Here is a 24754-nt window from a genome sequence, read left to right as displayed (position 1 = left end):
GCATTGAGTAATGCCTCCCTTTTGAATATTCTTCTGTACCTTAGGTGGTCCATGCTTCCACCAAATTGGGCTACCATTCACCATTAGATATACGGCCGACCTTGTAAATCTTCCCTGATGGAAATTCAACACATTATATCATTCAGATTTTATGTGGAGATTGGCGACTTACTGAACCCAGCAATGGTACCAACAATGAAATCAGCTAAAAAAATAGTATTTGCAGAACATTAGAGCAGGCTTTCTCAACCTGGGTTCCCTGGAACCCCAGGGTTCTTTGAGTACTCTGCATGGGTTCCTTGGCATTTTTTCCCATCGTGGGGGTTGGGGGAAGTATGACAGCAAGCTCACTACAATAGGGGGTACTGTAAAAAGAAGCACTAAATTGGGGGTCAGAATAATGAGCACATTAAAAAGTATGACTTTGTAATAAAGGGCACTGTAATGGGGGTAGTGGCATAAACAGCCACATCAGCTTTTAAAGACCATGCCAGGGGTTCCTTGAGATCCAAAAAGTATTTGCAGGGTTCTTCCTGGGTAAAAAGGTTGAGAAAGGCTGCATTATGCTGGGCATACACGGTTAGATAGTTCTTATCAATCGAGCCGCTGATGGCTCGATTGATAAGATCCAACCCGTCCGATCAGCGCGTCAGATCGATACCGCGCTCTATCCCCGCGGTCGGACAATAGAAAAAAACGAAGCACTGATAAGAAGTGCCCGCGGGGACGAGCGGGAATCGATCCGCGCGGACGAGCGGTGACGCGCCGGCATCGAGCCGCTGGCTCGATACCGGCGCATAAACGAACCATGTATGCCCAGCATTTGACTGTCAATATTATGAATAAGTGAAGGGATATAAATGTGGACCTTTATCTCCACAGAGCAGAATCCTCTGGATAGATGAGAAAAACCTGACTGCGCATGTGGAGTGTGGAATCACTGGCCAGGATCTGGAAAGACAGGTATGTCTGAAATCTGTTCCTCTCCTGAGATGTAAATATCACATGGAAAACAATGCTCATACTTAGATGGCTGTTTTTTAAAGGATTTTGTTGTGGGTTTTTTGTTTAATCTATGTACTGTAAGTGACCTTAGAGTAAACTTGTGTAATATAAATTACTGGACCGCTACATGGCTTTGTGCTGCACTTTGCTACACTGCAAGTGGCAGTGTGATTGATATTAGTCAAGATATCTGCTGCAATCTCGTCTGTCTACTGGTGCAAAGTGCTAGATCAGGTAATCAAAGTCCGGTATCAGATATCACTTGTTTTCCTGATACGAACACATGCTGGATTGAACTGGGCTGTTGTGGGCGAAAAAGATTGCCTCGGCCAAAAATCGGGAATCAATCCAATGAGGCCATTTTAACAGAAATTAGGGTTGTGCGCAGTCCATGCTGCACCCCTTCCTCCATTTTAATGGCTAGTTGCTATGGTCCTTTCCAACAGGATGACCTCATAGTGGTAGAAGGGTCTAGAAGAAATCCTTTGCCTGCAAATTATTGTGGAAGCAAACCTCCTCCATTAGGTGTGTAGCACCTGTCTCAGCTGTAATGAGTGCAGTTGTGTCTTTTATGCTGGGCATACACGGTGCAATTCTGCGCTGGCTCGATGCCGGCGCGTCCGCGCGAGCACATGGATTGATTCCCGCTCGTCCCTGCGGGCACTTCCTTATCTGCGCTTTGTTTCTTCTATTGTCCGCCCTCGGGGATCGAGCGCGGTATCGATCCGGCGCGGTGATCGGACACGTCGGATATTATCAATCGAGCCATCAGCGGCTCGATTGATAATAAAAAACGAGCCGTGTATGCCCAGCTTAAGAGGCCTTGCAGCTGCATGCAGATAGCCAGGTGCAGCTTGGATTAGATGCGCTGCCATTCCCCTCTAATGTGTACAAAACTGTAAGTTCTATCTACTGTGTAACAGTTTTCAAAACATTTTTTCGTGTGAATTGGTACATTACAAACCATACCATATACAGGTAGTTCCCTATTAATGAACAAGATAGGGACTTTAGGTCTGTTCTTAACCTGGATCTGTTCTTAAGTCGGAACACTGTGCCATCTCTCACCTGTACCTCCTCGGTGTCACCACTGTTTCCCTGTGCCTTGAGGGTCCCTCTGTGTCACCTCTGCCCCCCCCCCCATGTCACTTCTGTCCTACTGTTCCCTCAGTGCCCCCCTCTGTGCCACCTATGCCTCCACTGTGTCCCTCTGTTTCACCTCTGCCCTTCTGTCCCCCTTTGTGCCTCCTTCTGTCCTAGTAATGATCGTAATGTGCCAATTTCACTCTGAACTCGCTGTATAGTCTGGTGCACCGCAGCAAAATGTAATTTTATGGAGTTTAACCACTTATTCCACCAGTACAGTATATCTACGTCATCTTTGGGCTCATCCAAGCCACGACCACGTAGATATGTTTTGCACTGGTGGCTTCCCTGTGCACAATCGTGCGTGCTCCCGTGCGTGGCCCTGACATTTTAAACTGCATCACTAATTGGTCTAAGGGAAAATAAGTCCTTTTAACCAATTAGCATCATCCCACCCTCCCCCCGCAGATGAACAATCACCGCTGTAGCAAACAGCGGTGATCCTTCATCTCACCGCTCTGCGCAGAGATCTGTTAAAAAAAAGTATGTGCAGCAAGTCTGGCTCACCTTTCCTTGTTCTAGCGACTATCCTGCAGCAGCAGCCCCATATTCAGCATTACAGCCACCTTGGTACTGCCCCACACACGAGTCCTGGATTGATGACGTCATGAAGCCAGGACTCGTGTATGGGGCAGTACGGAGCTGGCTGTGAAGCTGAATACAGGGGCTGCCGATGCAGGATCGTCGCTGAAACAAGTTGAGACAGACTTGCTGCACATACTTACATGCTACACATACACAGGGGAGGGGCTTCAAAGGAACAAATCTGGGGGGGGAGGGATTCTGGTTATGGGTGCACATCTGGCTATCTATACTCCAGGGGCACACAAAAAAATTAGCTCTCTCCACTATAAATTGCGAGATGAACTAACACCAGGGGCACATTTGGCTAGCTATGATTTGGGGGAAGGGGCTAATAATGGCCACATCTGGATATCTATAAATGGGGGGCTGACCTAATAGCAGGGGCACCTCTGGCTATATACTGGGGGGGCTAATTCCAGGGGCACATCTGGCTATCTATACTGGGAGAGCCTAATACCAGGGCACATCTGGCTATACTGGGGGGTTAATACTGGGGACACGTCTGGCTATCTACCCGGGGGGGGAGGGGGGCTGATACTGGTGGCATGTTTTTATATACTTGTATACTTTATATACAACCACGAGCATATCTTCGGCTATACTAAAAGTGAGAAGAACAAAAAAAATAATAGTAATAAAAAATTGATAGACTGGAGAGTTTCTTTTAAGTTTTTCTTTAAAGGGATACTTAAGCCATGATCAAAATAATCGTTTTACTTACCTTGGGCTTCTACCAGCCCCCTGCAGCCTTCCCGTGCCCTTGCAGTCAGTCACGGAGCCTCTGGTTCCCAGCCAACAACTAGTTTTGTTTTCCCTGACAGGCCTGGTCACGTGTAGCCTTCTTTACGTTCCCGTCCGCAATAGCGCAGGACACTATTGCGGGTGGGAATGCAAAGAAGGCTACGTTTGGCCAGGCCTGCGCAAGCGCAGTAAACCTTTTGGCGAAAACGAAACTAGCTGGCGGTGGGGGACTGGAGACTCCGTGAGTGACTGCGAGGGCACGGGACAGCCGCAGGGGATTGTTAGAAGCCCCAGGTAAGTAAGAATGACTTTTTTAATCATGGCTTAAGTATCCCTTTAAGGATCCATAACCTATATTATACATGTAAATTGCAAACCCTTCATATTCAGTTCCACTTTAAAAATACTCATTACAGAGACTTTGCTGTCGGCAAGGCTTCTTTGTACATCTGAGTGTAGGGCCACCAGTAAGAGTTAAACTACTCTCATTCTGCTCTGAGTTACTGTTTTGTGCTCTGTAGACTAGCACAGGTATATGACTGCATTTATCACAGGAATTATACCAATGAATAACACATGTTATCCCAATATAACTCATATGTTTCATCAAGTTTACCACAATTCACTTTTTACAGCCTAGGCCGCTCACGGTAACATGTTTTAGATTTTTCTTCCCAGAAGCCTCCACTTCCTCTCCTCCTCAGACATCCTGATTTGAAGCAGTAAATATAGGTCTCCCTAAGCACACCAGACATTACAGCTTCACTTTCTGGCTTATGAAAATCCCATGTAAATGACTACAGCCACCCCAAACAAAATGATTTTTACATTTTTCATTGACGTATTACTAGAGTGGAAATTCTTGGTTAACCTAAATGGATTAGTACTGATTGATAACCCTGAGCACCATAAACTCTGGCTTCACAGATGGCTGAGTCTGTACCGTTTAATGCAAGACTGCTGAGCTTTGAAAATAATTTCTCTGGGACCGAGCGCTTTTGTTGCAATTTAAGGGCATCTATTCCAACTCAGGTGCTGTACAGATGGCAAAGCCGAGCTAATATAGAAAAATGAGGAACAAGTGACTCTTTAATGTACAGGAATGCATGATCTGCATCGCTAATAGATGGTGCTGTTGCATACAGGAAGCCCATCCAGATGGCTGTACATTAAAACACATCAGTTCTTGAGAGAATTAAGTGCAGGCAATTTGCTCACATTTTCGAAAGGCTGCCGCGGATCACATTAGAGGAAAGGGAACGAAAGATTAACGACGTTATTTATTGGGGTGATTTACATGGAGTAAGAAGGGGATTTTTTTTTTCAAAACCTATAGTTTGCCGCTCCTTTATTTGTACATGTTCTGTTTTTTTGTTTTTTTTTTGAAAATTCATTCACTTGCCCAATTAATCAACTACCGCTGCAGAGTTTTCCCTAGTTATGTATGACTGGATATTACATTGTGTTTGTTTTTGTTGTTCGTACATGTAGTTTTATTTATGTACTTTGGTTTTGTAGCAAAAGTGGTTAAAGAGGATCTTCAGCTAAATGTGGAAATTCACTTTCAAGAGAACCAGTCACAAATGAAATCTATGTCTATATACAGGTTTAGAAAAGGCCACTGCAATTTATTTTTAAAGTGTACCCGAGCCAAAGCTCAGGTACAAAATCACATATCTAAGAAGAGGAGTGCCTCTGGATCCTAATGAGGCTTTCCAGGGCATCTTCCGGTGCGCCCTTGCCATTCCCAGACCCTCCAAAGATTACCGACATGGGCTTGTCGGCAATCTGATCGAGGCTGCTCTCCTCTTCAAGTATGAGTGCGGTAGTCTCTCACCTCGGGTTCCCTTTAAAGGGGTGAGAAATGGTAAGAATAATAGGGCAGTACTGAACTAGTCACCACTAGTGCTGCACTTAGTACGCACTTTACACATTTATTTTTCTCTTATTTTAATCTTGGGGCCTATTTCCACTACACGCAGATTGGATGCAAAAAAACTGACTCCAATGAATGCCTATGGGAAAATCTGCATCAGAAAAATCGCGTTTAGTGGAAACAGACCCATAGGCTTTCATTGGAGTCAGTTTTTCTGCATTCATTCTGCATTCAATCTGCGTGTAGTGGAAATAGGCCCTTAGAGTCAACCTGAAGCGAAAAATAAACTTATGAGGTAATTGTATGTGTAGTACAGCTATGAAATCCCAAAAGTGGGGGTCTCGGCTTATACTCGAGTCACTACTCTTAGAGTAACCTTCACAGTGCCCCCACTATATGCACAGTGGTGCATCATCTGAGGGAGACCACACACTTGACATTTCCATGGGAGGTCCCAGCTAACCTCATCTCAAGTTGTAGCCTTGGAAAGGCATACAGGGACAGTGTCTACTAAGTGGTGGGAATCCTTGCATTTCTATATCAAGTTTTAGATACATGACTATATGGCTCTGCATTCCTTGCTTTATCTTTATGACAGCTTAACCACTTGCCGACCGCCCACTACCAATTGGCGGCGGCAAAGTGGCACCCCCGGGACTACGTAACGCCAATTGGCGGCGGCACCTGGGGACTAATTAGCCGGGGATCGCGCGCACTGATACGCACGCATCTGCTGTCATTAGGCTCCGCCCACCCGCGACGTCAACCGACCTGCTATTTAGAAGCGCCGGCGGGTTGTTCACCCCCGATCTGCCGCTACAAAGTGTATATTATACACTTTGTAATGTATACAAAGTGTATTATGGAAACAGTAAATTCGGGCGCCTGAGGCTAGTGGACAAATCGGGCGCCGCCATTCACTCCTATAATAAATATCGTTTAATGGGCGCCCGATAGGAAAAAAGGGCGCCGGAGAAAACTAACGTTTTAAAAGCGGCGCCCGGAGACTTAATTTTTTAGTACTGTTTCTCATGATTACACATTATTTAATGATTTATACATTTTTAAATATTATTTTTAAACGAAAAACAGTACAATATTTTTCCCAAACATTATTTTTAAACGAAAAACAGTATTTTTTTTTTTTTTATTTTATTTTTTTTTTTTTTATTTTATTTTTTTTTTTACATTATTTTTAAACGAAAAAACCAACAGGGGGGTCTTAGGTTTAGGCACCAACAGGGGGGTCTTAGGTTTAGGCACCAACAGGGGGTCTTAGGTTTAGGCACCAACAGGGGGGTCTTAGGTTTAGGCACCAACAGGGGGTCTTAGGTTTAGGCACCAAAAGGGGGGTCTTAGGTTTAGGCACCAACAGGGGGGTCTTAGGTTTAGGCACCAACAGGGGGTCTTAGGTTTAGGCACCAACAGGGGGGGTCTTAGGTTTAGGCACCAACAGGGGGGTCTTAGGTTTAGGCACTAACAGGGGGGTCTTAGGTTTAGGCACCAACAGGGGGGTCTTAGGTTTAGGCACTAACAGGGGGGTCTAGGGGTTAGGGGTAGGTACAGGGAGGGTTACTTAGGCACCAACAGGGGGGGTCTTAGGTTTAGGCATCAACAGGGGGGGTTAGGGGTAGGTACAGGGAGGGTTACTTACTAATTTTTTTTTTAAACGTTATTATACGTTTTACTATTTAAACGAAAGATTAACGTTTTTACAATTGCCGATTTAATGCACATTATTTAATGATTTATAACTTTAAAAAACATTAATTTTAAACGAAAAACAGTACAATACATTTTTAAACGTTATCCATGCTTATCGTTAAAAACCCGGCGCCCTTTTTTCCCAGCGCCCCTTTTTAACGTACGCGTGTATTATACAGGCTGTCTCCTGCCCTGGTGGTCCCAGTGATTGAGGGACCACCAGGGCAGGAGGCAGCCCCCCTAGTAAGCACACACACACACACACTGATCCTGCCCCCCGCCTCCTGATCACCCACAGCACCCCTCAGACCCCCCCCCCGATCACCCCCTCAGACCACTGTTTGCACCCAATCACCCCCTTAATCACCCATCAATCACCCTGTCACGATCTGTCAACGCTATCCTATAGATTAGATCCTAAACTGCCCCCTGGGGGCTCCTGATCACCCCCCCCCCCGTGTACTGTATACATCTATTCTCCCCTGTAATAACCCACTGATCACCTATCAATCACCCCCTGTCACCACCTGTCACTGCCACCCATCAGGTCAGACCCTAACCTGCCCCTTGCAGGCACCTGATCACCCGCCTACACCCTCAGATCGCCCACAGACCCGCCCTCAGATCACCTCCCAAGTGCATTATTTACATCTTTTTTCCCCTCTAATCACCCACTCTAATTTCCCCTCTAATCACTGCTACCCATCAGATCAGACCCTAATCTGCCCCTTGCAGGCACACAAACACCATTAGATCGCCTTCAGACCCCCCCCCCCCCCCCCCCAGTGCATTATTTACATCTGTTCTCCCCTCTAATCGCCCACTGATCATCCATCAATCACCCCCTGTCACCACCTGTCACTGCTACTCATCATCAGATCAGACCCTAATCTGCCCCTTGCGGGTACCCAATTACCCGCCCACACCCTCAGATCGCCCTCAGACCCCCCCTGATCACCTCCCTAGTGCATTGCTTGCATCTATTCCCCCCTTTAATCACACCCTGAGACACCATTAATCACCTCCTGTCACCACCTGTCACCCCCTAGCACACCTACCCATTAGATCAGGCCCTAATTTGCCCCGTGTGGGCTCCTGATCACTCGGCCAACCCTCAGATCCCCCTCAAACTCCTTCCCGATCACCTCCCCAGTGCATTGATTGCATCTATTCTCCCCTCTAAACACCCCCTGAGACACCCATCAATCACCTCCTGTCACCACCTGTCACCCCGTAGCACTCCTATCCATCAGATCAGGCCTTAATCTGCCCCCTGCGGGCTTCTGATCACCCGGCCGAACCCTCACCCGCCCCACCGCAGTGACAGAATTTTTTTTTCTGATCACTGTCACTGCTGGTCTCTACGACTTAATTGTGGCTGAGACCACCAACCGTTATGCCACACAATACGCAACCGCCAATCCAAGAAGCTACCATGCCCAGCCTTTTCAGTGGAAACCACTCCAAGTTTCCGAACGTAACATTTTTGGGGCCTTCTCCTTAACATGGGTCTAGTTAAAAATAATGTATTGCGGTCCCTTTGGTCTACGGACCCAATACATCACATGCCCATGTTCTCTGCTGCCATGTCCAGGTCACGATTTGAGAACATCCTGCACTTCCTGCACTTCAGTGCCAATACAACCTGTCATCTAAGAGGCCACCCTGCTTATGACCGGTTCCACAAAATTAGGTCCCTCATAGACCACCTGTCATCATAATTTGCAGATGCTTATACCCCTGAACAGTCATTTTGAGGCATTTGGTTTCTAGACTACTCCTTACGGTTTTGGGCCCCTAAAATGCCAGGGCAAGTATAGGAACCCCACAAGTGACCTCATTTTAGAAAGAAGATACCCCAAGGTATTCCGTTAGGTGTATGATGAGTTCATAGAAGATTTTATTTTTTGTCACAAGTTAGTGGAAAATGACACTTTTTGAAAAAAAAACAATAAAAATCAATTTCCCCTAACTTGTGACAAAAAAATAAAATCTTCTATGAACTCACCATACACGTAACAGAATACCTTGAGTTGTCTTCTTTCTAAAATGGGGTTCATATACTGCCCTGGCATTTTAGGGGCCCTAAACCGTGAGGAGTAGTCTGGAAATCAAATGCCTCAAAATGACCTGTGAAATCCTAAAGGTACTTATAGGACTTTGGGCCCCTTAGCGCATCTAGGCTGCAAAAAAGTGTCACATGTGGTATCGCCGTACTCAGGAGAAGTAGTATAATGTGTTTTGGGGTTTATTTTCACACATACCCATGCTGGGTGGGAGAAATATCTCTGTAAATGAGATTTTTTGTTTATTTTTTTACACACAAATGTCAGTTTACAGAGATATTTCTTCCACCCAACATGGGTATGTGTAAAAATACACCCCAAAACACAGCATACTATTTCTCCTGAGTACGGCAATACCACGTGTGACACTTTTTTGCAGCCTAGGTGTGCTAAAGGGCCCAAAGTCCTATGAGCACCTTTAGGCTTTACAGGGGTGCTTACAATTTAGCACCCCCCAAAATGCCAGGACAGTAAACACACCCACAAATGACCCCATTTTGGAAAGTAGACACCCCAAAGTATTCAGAGAGGGGCATGGTGAGTCCGTGGCAGATTTCATTTTTTTTTTTTGTCACAAGTTAGCAGAAATGGAAACTTTTTTTTTTTGTCACAAAGTGTCGTTTTCGGCTAACTTGTGACAAAAAATAAAATCTTCTATGAACTCACCATGCCTCTTAGTGAATACTTTGGGATGTCTTCTTTCCAAAATGGGATCATTTGGTATTTATACTATCCTGGAATTCTAGCACCTCATGAAACATTACAGGTGCTCAGAAAAGTCAGAGATGCTTCAAAATGGGAAAATTCAGTTTTTGCACCATAGTTTGTAAACGCTATAACTTTTATCCAAACCAATAAATATACACTTATTGGATTTTTTTTTATCACAGACATGTAGCACAATAAATGTGGACAAAAATGTATATAGAAATTTTACTTTATTTAAAAAATGTCAGCACAGAAAGTTAAAAAAATCTTTTTTTTTTTTTTTTTTTTTGACAAAATTCGTCTTTTTTTATGAATATAATAAAAACTAAAAATCACAGCAGCAATCAAATAGCACCAAAAGAAAGCTGTATTAGTGACAAGAAAAGGAGGTAAAATTCATTTAGGTGGTAGGTTGTATGACCGAGCAATAAACCGTTAAATCTGCAGTGGAAGGAATGGAAAAAAAGTGTCTGGTCCTTAAAGAGAATCTGTACTCTAAAATTCTTACAATAAAAAGCATACCATTCTATTCCTTATGTGCGCCTGGACCCCACTGTGCTGTTTCTGCCACTCCCTGCTGCAATCCTGGCTTGTAATTGCCATTTTTATGCAGTGTTTACAAACAAAAAACATGGCTGCTAACCAGAGTGAGAACAGCTTAGTGCGTGACTCATGCAGAGCTTGGAGAGGGTGTGTATAGCTTCTGCCAATGACAAGCAGTGCTGCACATTCCACACATTCCAGCCTGAGCCCGACAGACCCGACAGAGGAGAGAAGATAAGATTTATTACAGAGACAGTGCAACTAGAAAAGGCTGCAGTATGCCAGAGCACATTAGAACAGGTATAGGAACTTATAGGATAGAAGAATTAAGGCTCAAAATTTTGTTACAGAGTCTCTTTAAAGAGACACTGAAGCGAGAATAAATCACGCTTCAGTGCTTATATTCAGCAGGGGCATGTGTGCCCCTGCTAAAACGCCGGTATCCTGCGGCTAAACGGGGGTCCCTTCACCCCCAAACCCACCCCTGCAAAATCAACGACCAATTTGGTCGTATATTTTGCTGCTCTTCAGGCAGGGCTAACGGCTGCAGCCCTGCCTCTCAGCGCCGTCAATCAGCGGCGCATCGCCGCCTCACCCCCGCCCCACTCAGTGAAGGAAGACTGAGCGGGGTGGGGGAGAGGCGGAGATACGCGCTGACAGACGCGCGTGAGGCAGGGCTGCGGCGGTTAGCCCTGCCTCTATGCGGAAGAGGGGATGCACTGCACGGAGGGGGATTTGGGGGTGAAGGGACCCCCATTTAGCGGCGCGATAGCGGCGGTTTAGCAGGGGCACGCATGCCCCTGCTATCTATGAGGTCTGAAGCGAGATTCATTCTTGCTTCAGACTCTCTTTAAGGGGTTTTAAGACTGCAGTCCTTAAGTAGTTAAACTGTACAACAGGAGTTCTTTGCATGTCCATCTCCATTGTAGGCCTATGCTCTGGCTTATTGCAATCTGCTGAATTTATGCTACTTTTCTAATATATGGTTGTGGCCGGATATGGCTGTGAGTCGTGCTGTGGTTGTACCCGGCTTATACTCGTGTCAAACATTTTTCCAGGTTTTTTTGGTGGGGGTTGTCGGCTTATACTCGGGTCTATACAGTATCTGTACTACACATACAATTCATTATATCATACGTTTTTTTCATGGTTCAGGTTTGCTTTAAATGCATAAGTATAAGAAAACTGAATATTCAATTTCTTGCTTAAACTGAATCATGATGGATTCTCTTTAATATCCGTTTTCTTGTTGGTATTATCTGTTGCAGCTTGGGGAGAGCGGTTACTGCACAGGCCATGAGCCAGACTCCATGGAGTTCAGCACCCTGGGCGGCTGGGTAGCTACAAGGGCATCGGGCATGAAGAAGAACATCTATGGAAATATTGAAGATCTGGTAATGCAGTTCCTCTGTTTTTCTTTTCTCATGTACCGACTGTTTCTTAAATGTGGTAAGATCATCTGGAGGATGTAATGCAGAGTTTCCTTCCTCTGTGATCTTTTCCCATGTCTAATGATGGAATAAATACTATTTCCATGCAGACCTCGGCGTGGTGAGTGGCTGATAAAATCCATGCAGACAGAGGGCTCTTTGACTTAATACAGACATGACAAATATATGCATGGTATTAGCCCCTCAAGCCTTCTCATTTGGCTTTGTGTAATTCATATTTGTAGATTAAACACAAAAAATGTGAATGTCACCCATTTGCCATTGTTCTGGCCATTTTAAATGAGCATTAAACTTGGTGTCTGCAGTTTTGTTTCTACGTATGACTGATCGTCTCTCTTTCAGCATGTCATAGTTGATTAACTCTAACTGAAGAAAATACACTGCACTTTTATGATTTTGTATAAATGTTAGTGCTTTACTGTGTGTAGTCTGTGCTGTTACTCAGCATTATTTAATGAAGAGGGTCGGCACATGCACCAAGCGTGGATTGTCAGTTACTGAACGTTTATTTAGCCTTTCACATAGGTGTTGTGTAGGGACCCAATCACCATTACAGCTTTTATGTTATTTAGCCTTTCACATAGGTGTTGTGTAGGGACCCAATCACCATTACAGCTTTTATGTTATTTAGCCTTTCACATAGGTGTTGTGTAGGGACCCAATCACATTACAGCTTTTATGTTATTTAGCCTTTCACATAGGTGTTGTGTAGGGACCCAATCACATTACAGCTTTTATGTTATTTAGCCTTTCACATAGGTGTTGTGTAGGGATCCAATCACATTCCAGCTTTTATGTTATTTAGCCTTTCACATAGGTGTTGTGTAGGGACCCAATCACATTCCAGCTTTTATGTTATTTAGCCTTTCACATAGGTGTTGTGTAGGGATCCAATCACATTCCAGCTTTTATGTTATTTAGCCTTTCACATAGGTGTTGTGTAGGGACCCAATAATATTTCAGCTTTGGTCTCAAAACAAGGCAAATAACAAAAATGCGCGCAAATATAAAAATAGATTTTAAAGTTATCTGATTAGCCTTTTCCCCCCCCAACTATCCTTTGCTTGCCATTATCATTCTCTACTATGAGCTCGGCTCTCTGCATACCTCCCAACATTTTGAGATAAAAAACGAGGGGCACTTGCCTCCCCTCTAACCAAGCCCCCACCACACCTCTCATTATGCATATGCAAGAATTCAGAAGCAAAATATGTAGTTTTATCATTCGGACCACACTGGCCCTTTTTATCTTTTAGTTGATTTTCATTTTAACCATTTTTAAAATGGAGGACAGAGAATTCTGTTGATAACAGTGGACAAATGGGACGCGGCAGAGAAGATAGAGATTGAGGAGTAGACTACACAGGAGGTAAGAATGACCTGTGTATGGTTATTTTGACTGTTTCTTTTCAGTTCAGGTTCTCTTTAAGGATTGGTCCAGGACACACCTTGTATTAGAAGTTACAGCTCAGTACATGTCAAGGCCTAGTGCTAGGAAGAGTTGCCCAGACCATACGCCCTGTCTCTGCTTTATTCAAAGAAGAGTGTTTCACAACATACATCCTGGTCCTGTTTCCATCCAACCAGGACACACTATTGGGACTTGGACCTGTATTGTGTAGGGTGTAGAGCAGGGGTCCCCGAACTTTTCTGGCTCGGGGACCACTTTCTGACCAAATTTTTCTCCAGGGACTGGGGGAAGGGGGGGGGGGGGGGCGATTGGAGGAAGATGTATTGGGTGCGCAACCTAGTGGACAGTGTCGTGTGCAGTGGGTTACGGGGGGGGGGGGGGGGGGGGGTTGAGTGCGGCGGCATGGCTAGCATAGTTGACCCAGTATAGGGAGTTTAATTGCCCCAGTATGGCGAGTGTAGTTACCCCAGTATGGCTAGCATAGTGCCCCAGTACAGCTAGTATAGTGCCCCAGTATAGCTAGTATAGTCCCTCCCAGTATGGGTAGGTAGTGCCCCAGAATAGTGCCCAGTACAGGTAGGTAGTGCCCTAGTATAGCTAGTATAGTGCCCAGTATAGCTAGTATAGTGCCCCAGTATGGGTAGGTAGTGCCCCAGTATGGGTAGGTAGTGCCCCAGTATAGCTAGTATAGTGCCCAGTATGGGTAGGTAGTGCCCCAGTATAGCTAGTATAGTGCCTAGTATGGGTAGGTAGTGCCCCAGTATACCTAGTATAGTGCCCAGTATGGGTAGGTGTTGCCCCAGTATAGCTATAGCTACAACATCTCCTATTACAGCAGTCAGCTGCGCGTCTTGTGGCTGCTGTAAGGAAGCGGGGCAGCGGCTTCCTGTAGCGGCGATATGCATCGCTGTTACCATGGGAACCGCTGCCCCGCTTCCTTCCCTTCCTTACAGCAGCCACAAGACGCGCAGCTGACTGCTGTAATAGGAGATGCTGCGAAGAGGAGAGTGGCGCCTGGGGGAATCTAATAGAACAAGCGGCCGCCAGCTCATAAGGTAACACGAGCAGGGGGGGGGAGGGGGGAGATGACAGACCCGCCGCAGCCCAGCTGGAAACTGCCAACAGACCGGCAGTGGGACGCGGCCCGGTGGTTGGGGACCCCTGGTGTAGAGCACTCCTGGACACACCCCTACACGTTTGCCATGTACTGGGAAGATTGTTTCAGAATATGCCCACTAGTACAGCACCTTGAACTGCAAAAACAATTTGGAACACACACTGGTCCTTTGCAGTTTGCTGTTACAAGTGGCATAGAACACAAGTGGTCATGTGCCATATGTTGAGGCTTTCTCTAGGAGATATTCTGGTCGTGTGCAGTGTGCTGGCAGGAGCAGTTTGAAACACACCCTGGTCTTGTTCATGTTTCTGTGAAGAGTGGCCTGATACATGCCCAAGTGCTTTGCATTGTGCTATACAGAGTGGTCCATTACATGCTCTATGGTCTTCTCTTTGGCCCAGTGCACACCAAAACCGCTAGCAGATCGTCAAAACGCTAGCGGTTTTGGGAGCAGAGAGCCGATATTTGCCGGGTGCACACCGAGCGGATTTTGTATGAGATTCGCCGGCCGCATCCGCGTGGCTAATGTATCTCTATGGGCTGGCGCACACCGGCGGTTTGAGGTTTTTAGCAAACCGCAAACGTGCAGCAAGAGGCACGTTTTCGGCTTGCTAAAAACCTCAAACCGCCAGTGTGCACCAGCTCATAGAGATACATTAGCCATGCGGATTTTCAGGCGGGTTCGGCTGGCGGATCTGCCCAGTGTGCACTGGCCCTTTATCAGGGAAGAGCTGTGTGTAATATTCTCTCCATGCTTCATCTTGTCCTTTGAAGAGACTTAGGGGTGTGCACTGCAATCATGTTCTTTAATGTTAGGAGCATTTTTGCCTTCTGTTGTACAGAGCATGCCTGGATACACCACCCGCTTGTTTTCTGAAGATTGGTTCAGAATGTTCCCCCTGGTCCCGTCTTTTGTAGATCTTTCCTAGAATGTTTTCCCTGCAAAGGGAATTCAGAAAGATACCCATGATCAATTTACTAAGCAATCCACTGGGGATTCTTTAGTCAACCAAAGGATCATGTTCAGCCAATCAGAGAAGTCCAGATTTATCACCTGATAACCGATCATGTTCTTCTCCATGGAGTCTACTAGTAGGATCATTTCCTAGTGCCTTAAGCTTATACAGAGAGAGTGTAGCTGGAATATTATGCCTGGATACCCATCTGATTGTGCTGTGAGGATTGAATCTGAATTTGCTCCCTGTTCTTGTGCTGTAAATGATGGCTGCCATGGTTGTTAAAGGGGAACTGAAGAGAGAGGTATATGGAGGTGGTCATGTTTATTTCCTTTTAAGCAATACCAGTTGCCTGGCAGCCCTGCTGATCCTCTGCCTCTAATACTATTAACCATAGCCCCTGAACAAGCATGCAGCAGATCAGGTGTTTCAGTGGTTCAGACTTTAAAGTCAGATCAGACAAGACTAGCTGCATGCTTGTTTCTGGTTTTATTCAGATTCTACTGCAGAGAAATAGACCAGCAGGGCTGCCGGGCAACTAGTATTGATTAAAAGGAAATAAACATGACAGCCTCCATATACCTCTCTCTTCAGTTCCCCTTTAAGATCTTATATGCATCATTACCTGGTCACCAAAAACCCAATGCTATAGATCAGGGATTCCCAACCCTGTACTCAGGTACCACCAACAGTGCATGTTTTGTGGAAATCCACAGAGGTAGTTAATCTCTGCTGAGACACTAATTACCTCACCTGTGAATGTTTGTGGTTTTCTGCAGCACATGCACTGTTGGTGGGGTTTGAGGACAGGGTTGGGAAGCCCTGTTTATAGATAGCAGCAGTACCCTTTGGGAGTTATGATCATTAGCATGCTATGTCACAGACTTTAGTGATGTATTGCTGGCATGTCTTCCTGCTCCGCCTACATAAATGGTCAGTGCTGCGGATTAAAGGATCCCATGACTAGGAACACTAGTAGGGCAATAAGGTGATTAGCTTGACTTTTAACTGCCAGCAATCAGCATATTTAAGTAACTAGTGGGGAGGAGGAGGGTAGCTCTTCAATTGAAAGGTTTATGGCTTGCCTGGAATTCCACTTTAACATTACATAACCTTTGTGTCTTTGCTCTCTGTGATCTCTCAGTTGTGCTGATGCATTTGCAGATGTATCCATCGCTTGTGCCCTACATATGTTGTTTTATTGGCTTTTCAAGGAGTTGAGGACATAAGGGCACACGGTAGAGTCAGATGCATTAGACTACAGCAGCACTTTACTCGGTTAAGTTGCTCTCAGAGGGCTTTGTCATGTATCCCATCATTTTTCATTTTACCTGCATCTTGGCTGTTAAGAATGGCTCACCAAATATAGCTGCATAAAATGCTTTGGTTGTATATTTTTAAAACTCTAGTGGGTAGAAGTTCGATATACTGTGAGAGCTGCAGCCCTTCCAGCATACAGGTGAAGATTATTTTAATAACTCCATACAATTTCTAGAGTGGATGTCAGTATTTCCCCTTCTTGCATTTAAAAAAATGAACAAAACCTTCATATACTGTATATCGGAGGCAGAAACTTCCGAGACTATACCATTTTGTAAGCAGAACTAAAGTAATATGATGAAAGAAGCCCTGCATATTTCAGAGACACGATAGTAACAGTATTTTAAGTTCATTTCCAAGCATAAACAGACTCAAACTCTTGCACAGCACACAATGAAAAGTCTTTATTTCACATATAGTTGCTGAAGAAATTCACGTCTCTGTGTTCTGTGCTTGTTTAGGCAGATCAACCTTGTCTAATTATTTCTTATCAGTAACTGTGAATAGACTGCAGGAGAGCTCTGCTGTGGCAGCTCTCCCTATGGTTAAAGTGAACCTCCAGACTAAAAATCTATTCAGCAGCACTGAAAAGGATTGGTGTTTAAAATGTTAACAGCATCAGGAATTTTTTTTTTTTTTTTTTTTTTTACCCAAGCCTCATTTTTGGCTGCACAGAAGCTAAGCTCCGCCCCATCAAGGAAATCTGCCTGGGCATTTTTCCCCTGATGCTGTGCAAAGCATGATGGGATTTCTGATATTGTTGTTCTCCTTCGGCTGTTTTGGCGAAAATTTATTTTTTTGATCAGGACACCGGACAGTTGGAACTGAGTTTCATTCTCCCTGTCACCTCCTTTCAACCTATAAAGATGGCTGCCCCCATCAAATCACAAACATTTGCCTGTTCTTTCAAACAGGGTGGGTAAGAGATAATACCTATTTATTTTAATTAATGAAGGTATGTTTTTTTAGGCTGAAATTCCCCTTTAACACCGAGGCTTAACCTGTTCAGTGCCTTCTGCAGAAGTGAAACCAAGTAAATCTTCAGGTGTTTTTAGGCGTTCCATAAATTGTAATATTATTTTTCCATAAAGGTAAGCATGCTGTGGCTAATCTTTTAGAGCTGAAAGGAAGTTCTGAGTTTAGATCTACTTTAAATGTTTTCTTAGACTTGTGTAGGCCCTAATTACAAAGCGTGTTTAATATTGGTCTTTAAACACATTAATTAGCTAAAAAAAAAAAAAATCATATGTAAATGTCCCTTGACACTGTCCACTTCCTGTGTGACAGACTATTTGCACTATAGGCTGCAATCTTCTCACAGAGATCCAGTCTGTGCCTTCCTTGTTGTCTAAATAGTGGTGATGACACAAGCCATCCTGCAGCAACCACACCTACAGACCCCTAACAACTGCCTGTTGGGGTACAGTTAATTAATCCAGATGAATACGTCCACTATGGCTCTGAAACGCTGGAAATAAAATGTTACAAACAAATCAGTCACTGTTGTGTTAGCTCAACCCGATTCTGTACATTGATTTTTCCAGCTTTTGGGCCCACAAACTCTGGAAAAATCCACCGCTAGAACGGAGCGATATATGTTGGTTTCGGCAGAATGCGGAGTGGGGCACAGTTCAGAGAGACTAGGGTAGGGGAGCAAAAATGCACAGGCCACTCGCATATTTAGCTGCACCAGAGTTCTGCCCGCTTATGGCAGAGTGTTACTTGGGGACACAGATGTCGCTCATGAGGGGGCATTCAGGCATAGAGATGTCATGGACGCGGGGGCATGCGGGGGTCACAGATTTCACACAGACAGGGGTACTCAGTGGACACAGATGTCACGCACTTGGGATGTAGTGACTCAAGTATAAGCAGAGAGACCCACTTTTGGGCTATTTTTTTGGTCCCAACAACTTGGCTTATACTGGAGTACATATTGTATTCTCATTCATATAAGTATGAAATATTATAATCTTTTTGGGTTCCTGAGAAATTCCTCCCCCCCCCCCCCCTTCCGAATTTGACATCTGTTAAAGAAGAAAAGGAGTGGGCACACCTCAGGCAATGCCTGAAGCAATGTATTAAGAAGCATATGGTGTGATACACTCCTTACTACATTTCTCTAAGCATTGTCTTTGGTGTACCGCCTCCATTTCCTCTTTATTCTGGATTGATGAGTCTGGAGGAGGTGAACCAGGAGTGAGGTGTTGGCATCGGCTATTCCTGCCTGAGTAGCGGAAGTTGTGAGTTTGGTGGTCTGCATTTTTTTCTACTTGTCAATTTTCTGCCAGGATTAAATACTTATATAGCCACCACACAATGCCATTGTTTTTGCCACTCCCCCGCTGGGTGGAAGCCTCTGTCACACCTACTCTTCGTCCCTCTGACCCCGCCCCCCTGCATAGCAAAGTACACATTGTCAGCATATGAACAGCGTTGTGGCTGCTGTGTTGCCCGCTACAGATTGGTATCCACTTCCGGGGGCGACAGAGCTCGGAAGAACATCGCTAGGTGAGTATGTCGCTTTAAGAAAGGACGGCAACTGTCCATAGCATCTTTACTTGCTGTGATGTGATGCAACATGATTGCCAGATTTGCTATGTTGCTCACCATTTTGCAGCTTGAGCTATGTGTATTACAATTAGAGTTATAATTATTTTGTGTCTTTGTTAGACTGTATACTGCCATTTTGTTCACTGGTGATTAGTAATAAATAAAGATTACCTAGATGTGAGGATGGAACTTTTTGAATTAATTATGCAGGAGTTTAATTGCATGCAGAGGAGAGCTCATCAGAGGAGAAGTATGTCAGTCATAGCTACTCGTTTGTGAATTGCATCTTTTGATAATTTCCCCTGCTTTACCCACCTAATTACCAAATGTTTTAGGCCAGGTCTAAAAACAGGGCTAAAACATTTGGTAATAGTGTATTCCCCTTTGATGCAACTGACCAAACCATCAGCAGACTAAAAACCATCAGTAGACTAGTCTAAACTGCTTAGTGAATTGAGGCCATTGTAGTAGTTGTGCTAAAACCTGAACACTATAAAGCTTCAAATTTGTTTTCGGATGGATCCTCCATTTATGTGTTTCTGTGGGTGCCGAAGGCTTCCTTATGTAAAGTACTTGGTGGGGGTAGGTGGGAGTGTAAGATCTGTTATGTCTATTAGGAGCCTCATTTCATGTATCTTTCCCAGTAATGTGTTTTTTCACAGCCAGTTTATCAGTTTGTACTTTCTATTTTCTGCTCATGACTTTTGGTTTTTCTGCCTTATAAAGGCAAAATCCCATGTTAATTTAGGAATGATTTTCCTTTGAAAATCTGTGCCTTGCTCTTGTGGTGATACCTAGTTAAATCCTAGGAATGATATATCTGCTTGTGTCCCAAAACACCAGACCTCCTCTTTACAATCTCTAAAAGTCATTGTGTAGGCACTGATAAATGTATTGAGGATTCAGGTCCCTTGTATGTGGATGTTTTCTCTGAAAGAGGTACTCATTTCGCAAAGGTTAAAAATGACTAATCAATTGCTCTGCCCCCTGGGGGAAGAGGAGTTTTAATTGGGAGAGATGATTTAGGGTGCTAGAGAATGGATCTTTAAAATGAAATGCTTTAACTGTCTGTGGTCTGTTCTGCTATTCTTTAAAGCCTCTGTAGTGAATAATTATACAGATGAATGGCTTAATAACAGACCCTCTTGCTGTGTAGAAAGAAACAGATCTTTTTATGAGGTAAGCGTCTACTTGCCATTAGATGATGGCTGGAACATACGGAACTTTGAAAGTTAACGTTTTTTTTTTTTTATATCTCTATATTTATGCTGCAAGAAGTAGCACTATATGTAACCAGGAAACGTCCAATTCTCAGGCGCTACTCTAAGCTGCCACCCACAACTATACTGCCATCACTAAGCTTCCACCCACAGGTGCATCCCTGCATACAGTGGTCTAACACCCAGCATTTCAACTTTGCTTTAAAAGATTGCTTACAGCTTAGAAACGATTATGCCAGATTTTTTTTTAGCAGAAATTCAGTGAATGGATTAAACATTACATTTTAGTGCTGCATTTAGCTAGAAATGGGCTTAGGTTTAGTTACAAATGTATCTATTTACAAAGTAATAAACAAACACTGCTCTGAGAGAACAAAGAGGGCTTCCCCAGCAGGCTTTTCAGAGGTCTAATTGCATTCCAAACAAAGATACATTTGTTACTAAAGATAAGAATGGATGCGGATTCCTAGTTAAATCCAACACTAAAATGTCATGTTTAACCCATTCAGTGAATTTCTGCTTAAAAAAAAAATCTGGCATAATAATTTCTAAGCTGTAAGCAATCTTTTAAAGCAAAGTTGTAATGCTGGGTGTTAAACCGCTTTAAGTATGCACAGCTGCACACACACACACACACGCACACACGCACACACACACACACACACACACCACAACCACCCCATTAAGTTGGTGCTGCCTCTCAACTGTACAGTCTACACCAGGCTTTCTCAACCAGGGTTCCTTGAGTACTCTGCAGGGGTTCCTTGGCATTTTCCCCCATCGTGGTGGAAGTATATAGAGCACACTATAATAGGTGGTACTGTAACAAGAAGCACTAAATTGGGGGCTCAGGAGACAGTATAATGAGTGGCATTGTAATAGGAGGTAGTGAAATAAATAGCTACACATACTTTTAAAGACCATGCCTCCTGGAAAATAACTGCAGGGGTTCCTTAAGATCAAAACATTGTTCGCAGGGGTTCCTTGGGATCAAAAAGTTATTTGCAGGGTTCCTCCAGGGTAGAAAGGTTGAGAAAGGCTGGTCTATACTAAGCTGCTGCTCCACACTAAGCAACCGCCCATAGGTCCCATGCATACTTACAACCTTCAGTTATTATATAGTATTTGTTAAAGTCCTAGTACAGTCTTCTATTTTAATGCATATTTTAGTACATTTGCCTTAACTGTTTTGTGCTTTGCACATCTGTATTATTAAAAAATACCCAGCTGCTCTCTACTGTAGCTCCATATCCTGCTAAGAAGACCAAGCAGTTTTATTGGAGAGACAGCTGTCCAGACCCCTCCCCTATCTCATCAACAGGAAATGGTCAGGAAGGAATTTGGAGGGAGCAGCAGCCATTCTCTCCCTTTGTACACAAATCACTTGACTCCACCTACTTTCTTCATGCTCTAAGAGTTTAACTGTATGGGATCAGAACTCTATCACTACAGCTGTGCAGAGTCTAAATGGTTAAGTGTGTTGGCCAAACAGTAGCAAGATGTGGTGAACAGTTGAAATCAGATAATCATTTACCATCCTCTCACAGTGCCTCTTTTAATATTTGACTGGTCTCAGCAGATATACTGTATGTGGATGCCTCACTTTACATATACAGTACAGACCAAAAGTTTGGACACAACTTCACATTCAAAGAGTTTTCTTTATTTTCATGACTATGAACATTGTAGATTCACACTTAAGGCATCCAGACTATGAATTAAGACATGTGGAAGTATAGTACATAACTAAAAAGTGTGAAACAACTGAAAATGTCATATTCTAGGTTACATAGTTATTTTAGTTATTTTGGTTGAAAAAAGACATACGTCCATCGAGTTCAACCAGTATAAAGTAGCCACCTTTTGCTTTGATTACTGCCTTGCACACTTTTGGCATTCTCTTGATGAGCTTCAAGAGGTAGCCACGTGAAATGTTTTTCTCTTCACAGGTGTGCCCTGTCAGGTTTAATAAGTGGGATTTCTTGCCTTATAAATGGGGTTGGGACCATCAGTTGCGTTGTGGAGAAGTCAGGTGGATACACAGCTGATAGTCCTACTGAATAGACTGTTAGAATTTGTATTATGGCAAGAAAAAAGCAGCTAAGTAAAGAAAAACGAGTGGCCATCATTACTTTAAGAAATGAAGGTCAGTCAGTCCGAAAAATTGGGAATACTTTGAAAGTGTCCCCAAGTGCAGTCTCAAAAACCAAACTCTACAAAGAAACTCTCGCATGCGGACCGCCCCAGGAAAGGAAGACCAAGAGTCACCTCTGCTGCGGAGGATAAGTTAATCCGAGTCACCAGCCTCAGAAATCGCAGATTAACAGCAGCTAAGATTAGTAACCAGGTCAATGCCACACAGAGTTCTAGCAGCAGACACATCTCTAGAACAACTGTTAAGAGTAGACTGTGTGAATCAGGCCTTCATGGTAGAATATCTGCTAAGAAACCACTGCTAAGGACAGGCAACAAGCAGAAGAGACTTGTTTGGGCTAAAGAACACAAGGAATGGACATTCGACTAGTGTAAATCTGTGCTTTGGTCTGATGAGTCCAAATTTGAGGTCTTTGGTTTCAACCACTGTGTCTTTGTGCGACGCAGAAAAGGTGAACGGAGGGACTCTACATGCCTGGTTCCCACCGTGAAGCATGGAGGAGGAGGTGTGATGTTGTGGGGGTGCTTTACTAGTGACACGGTTGGGGATTTATTCAAAATTGAAGGCATACTGAACCAGCATGGCTACCACAGAATCTTGCAGCGGCATGCTACTCCATTCGGTTTGCGTTTAGTTGGACCATCATTTATTTTTCAACAGGACAATGACCCCAAACACACCTCCAGGCTGTGTAAGGGCTATTTGACCAGGAAGGAGAGTGATGGGGTGCTGCGCCAGATGACCTGGCCTCCACAGTCACCAGACCTGAACTCAATCGAGATGGTTTGGGGTGAGCTGGACCGCAAAGTGAAGGCAAAAGGGCCAACAGGTGCTAAGCATCTCTGGGAACTCCTTCAAGACTGTTGGAAGACCATTTCAGGTGACTACCTCTTGAAGCTCATCAAGAGAATGCCAAGAGTGTGCAAAGCAGTAATCAAAGCAAAGGTGGCTACGTTGCTTAAAATATGACATTTTCACACGTTTTGGTTATGTACTATACTTCCACATGTGTTAATTCATAGTTTCCGTCTTCCCCTCAGATCAGATGGGAAACTCTGAAGTGTATCCTGCGCGGGATTCTTATCTCACATGGGGCACGTATTAAGAAAGGACATGCCCATCAGGTGTCCACATTGTTATCAGAGATCCATGATCTGAAGGCTTTGCATAACACACAGGGATCCTGGAACAGCCATTAAATTATCTAAAAATTCTAGATGCTAAAACTCTTTTTTTATAGAGAGAAACTCAAGTCTCGGTTATAAGAGTTGGGAAAAAAAGTCGCCATGCGTTAGCGAGATTTATTCACCCCAGATCAACAATGTCCTATATTCCAAAGATACATTCCCACTCAAAGGGCCTGTTATATAAATCAAAGACCAGGGATCCCGAAGGAGGAATTGGGTGCGCTAGAGGGGGATTTTTCAGAGAGGGAATTGATAGCAGTTATTCAGGCTCTAAAAAACGGTAAAAGCCCGGGGCCAGATGGCTACACGGCCCCTTTTTACAAAGTTTTTTTCCAGAAAGAGTTGGTTCCGGTGTTATTAGAGGCTTTCAAATCAATCTCGGCCTCTAGTACTTTTTCCCCTCAGGCTTTACAGGCACACATAGTGGTTCTACCCAAGCCTGGTAAGGACCAAATGGATTGCTCGGGTTATAGACCCATCTCACTAATCAACCTGGACATGAAATTGTTTGCCAGGCTGATAGCCAATAGGCTACGACCTCTAATACCCCATCTGATACATGGTGACCAGTCCGGATTTGTCCCTTGCAGAGAGTTGAGACAATGTGCTTAGGGTTATTACTCTGATTGAGTTGGCTCACCGCACAGGGACGCCTAGCTGCCTGGTTTCCATTGATGCAGAGAAGGCGTTCGTCAGGGTCAATTTGGTGTTCTTGGAGCTGATCCTCTGTCACGCCGGTCTGGGGTCTGGTATGATTGAGAGGATCATGTCCTTATATATTCTACTGACAGCAAGAGTGAGAGTGAATGGCCTACTGTCGGACGCCTTCGGCATCCACAATGGTACCAGGCAGGGGTGTCCCCTATCTCCGTTGCTCTATATATTAACTATAGAACATCTTGCTAATGCTATTAGACAAAAGTCTTCTATAATGGGGCTCCGAACCTGGACTAGTCACCATAAGATATCTTTGTATGCGGACGATTTGCTTTTATTAATCACTTCGCCAA

At 44.2% G+C, this 24754-nt stretch overlaps 1 protein-coding gene across 1 annotated transcript in view; it reads left to right on the top strand.

The window, feature by feature from the left end:
- AGPS (alkylglycerone phosphate synthase) overlaps nt 1–24754 on the top strand; it is a 308587-nt gene that overhangs the window by 116422 nt on the left and 167411 nt on the right. Inside the window, exons 8-9 of the mRNA XM_068245442.1 lie at nt 883–963; nt 11643–11768. Coding sequence (XP_068101543.1) covers nt 883–963; nt 11643–11768 — 207 coding nt within the window. The remainder of the gene's footprint in view (nt 1–882; nt 964–11642; nt 11769–24754) is intronic.

The sequence above is a fragment of the Hyperolius riggenbachi genome, chromosome 7 (genome assembly GCF_040937935.1).
Source record: "Hyperolius riggenbachi isolate aHypRig1 chromosome 7, aHypRig1.pri, whole genome shotgun sequence".
Lineage (NCBI taxonomy): Eukaryota > Metazoa > Chordata > Amphibia > Anura > Hyperoliidae > Hyperolius > Hyperolius riggenbachi.
The sequence above is the reverse complement of the archived record's forward strand: the minus strand, read 5'-3'. Positions and strand labels throughout refer to the sequence as shown.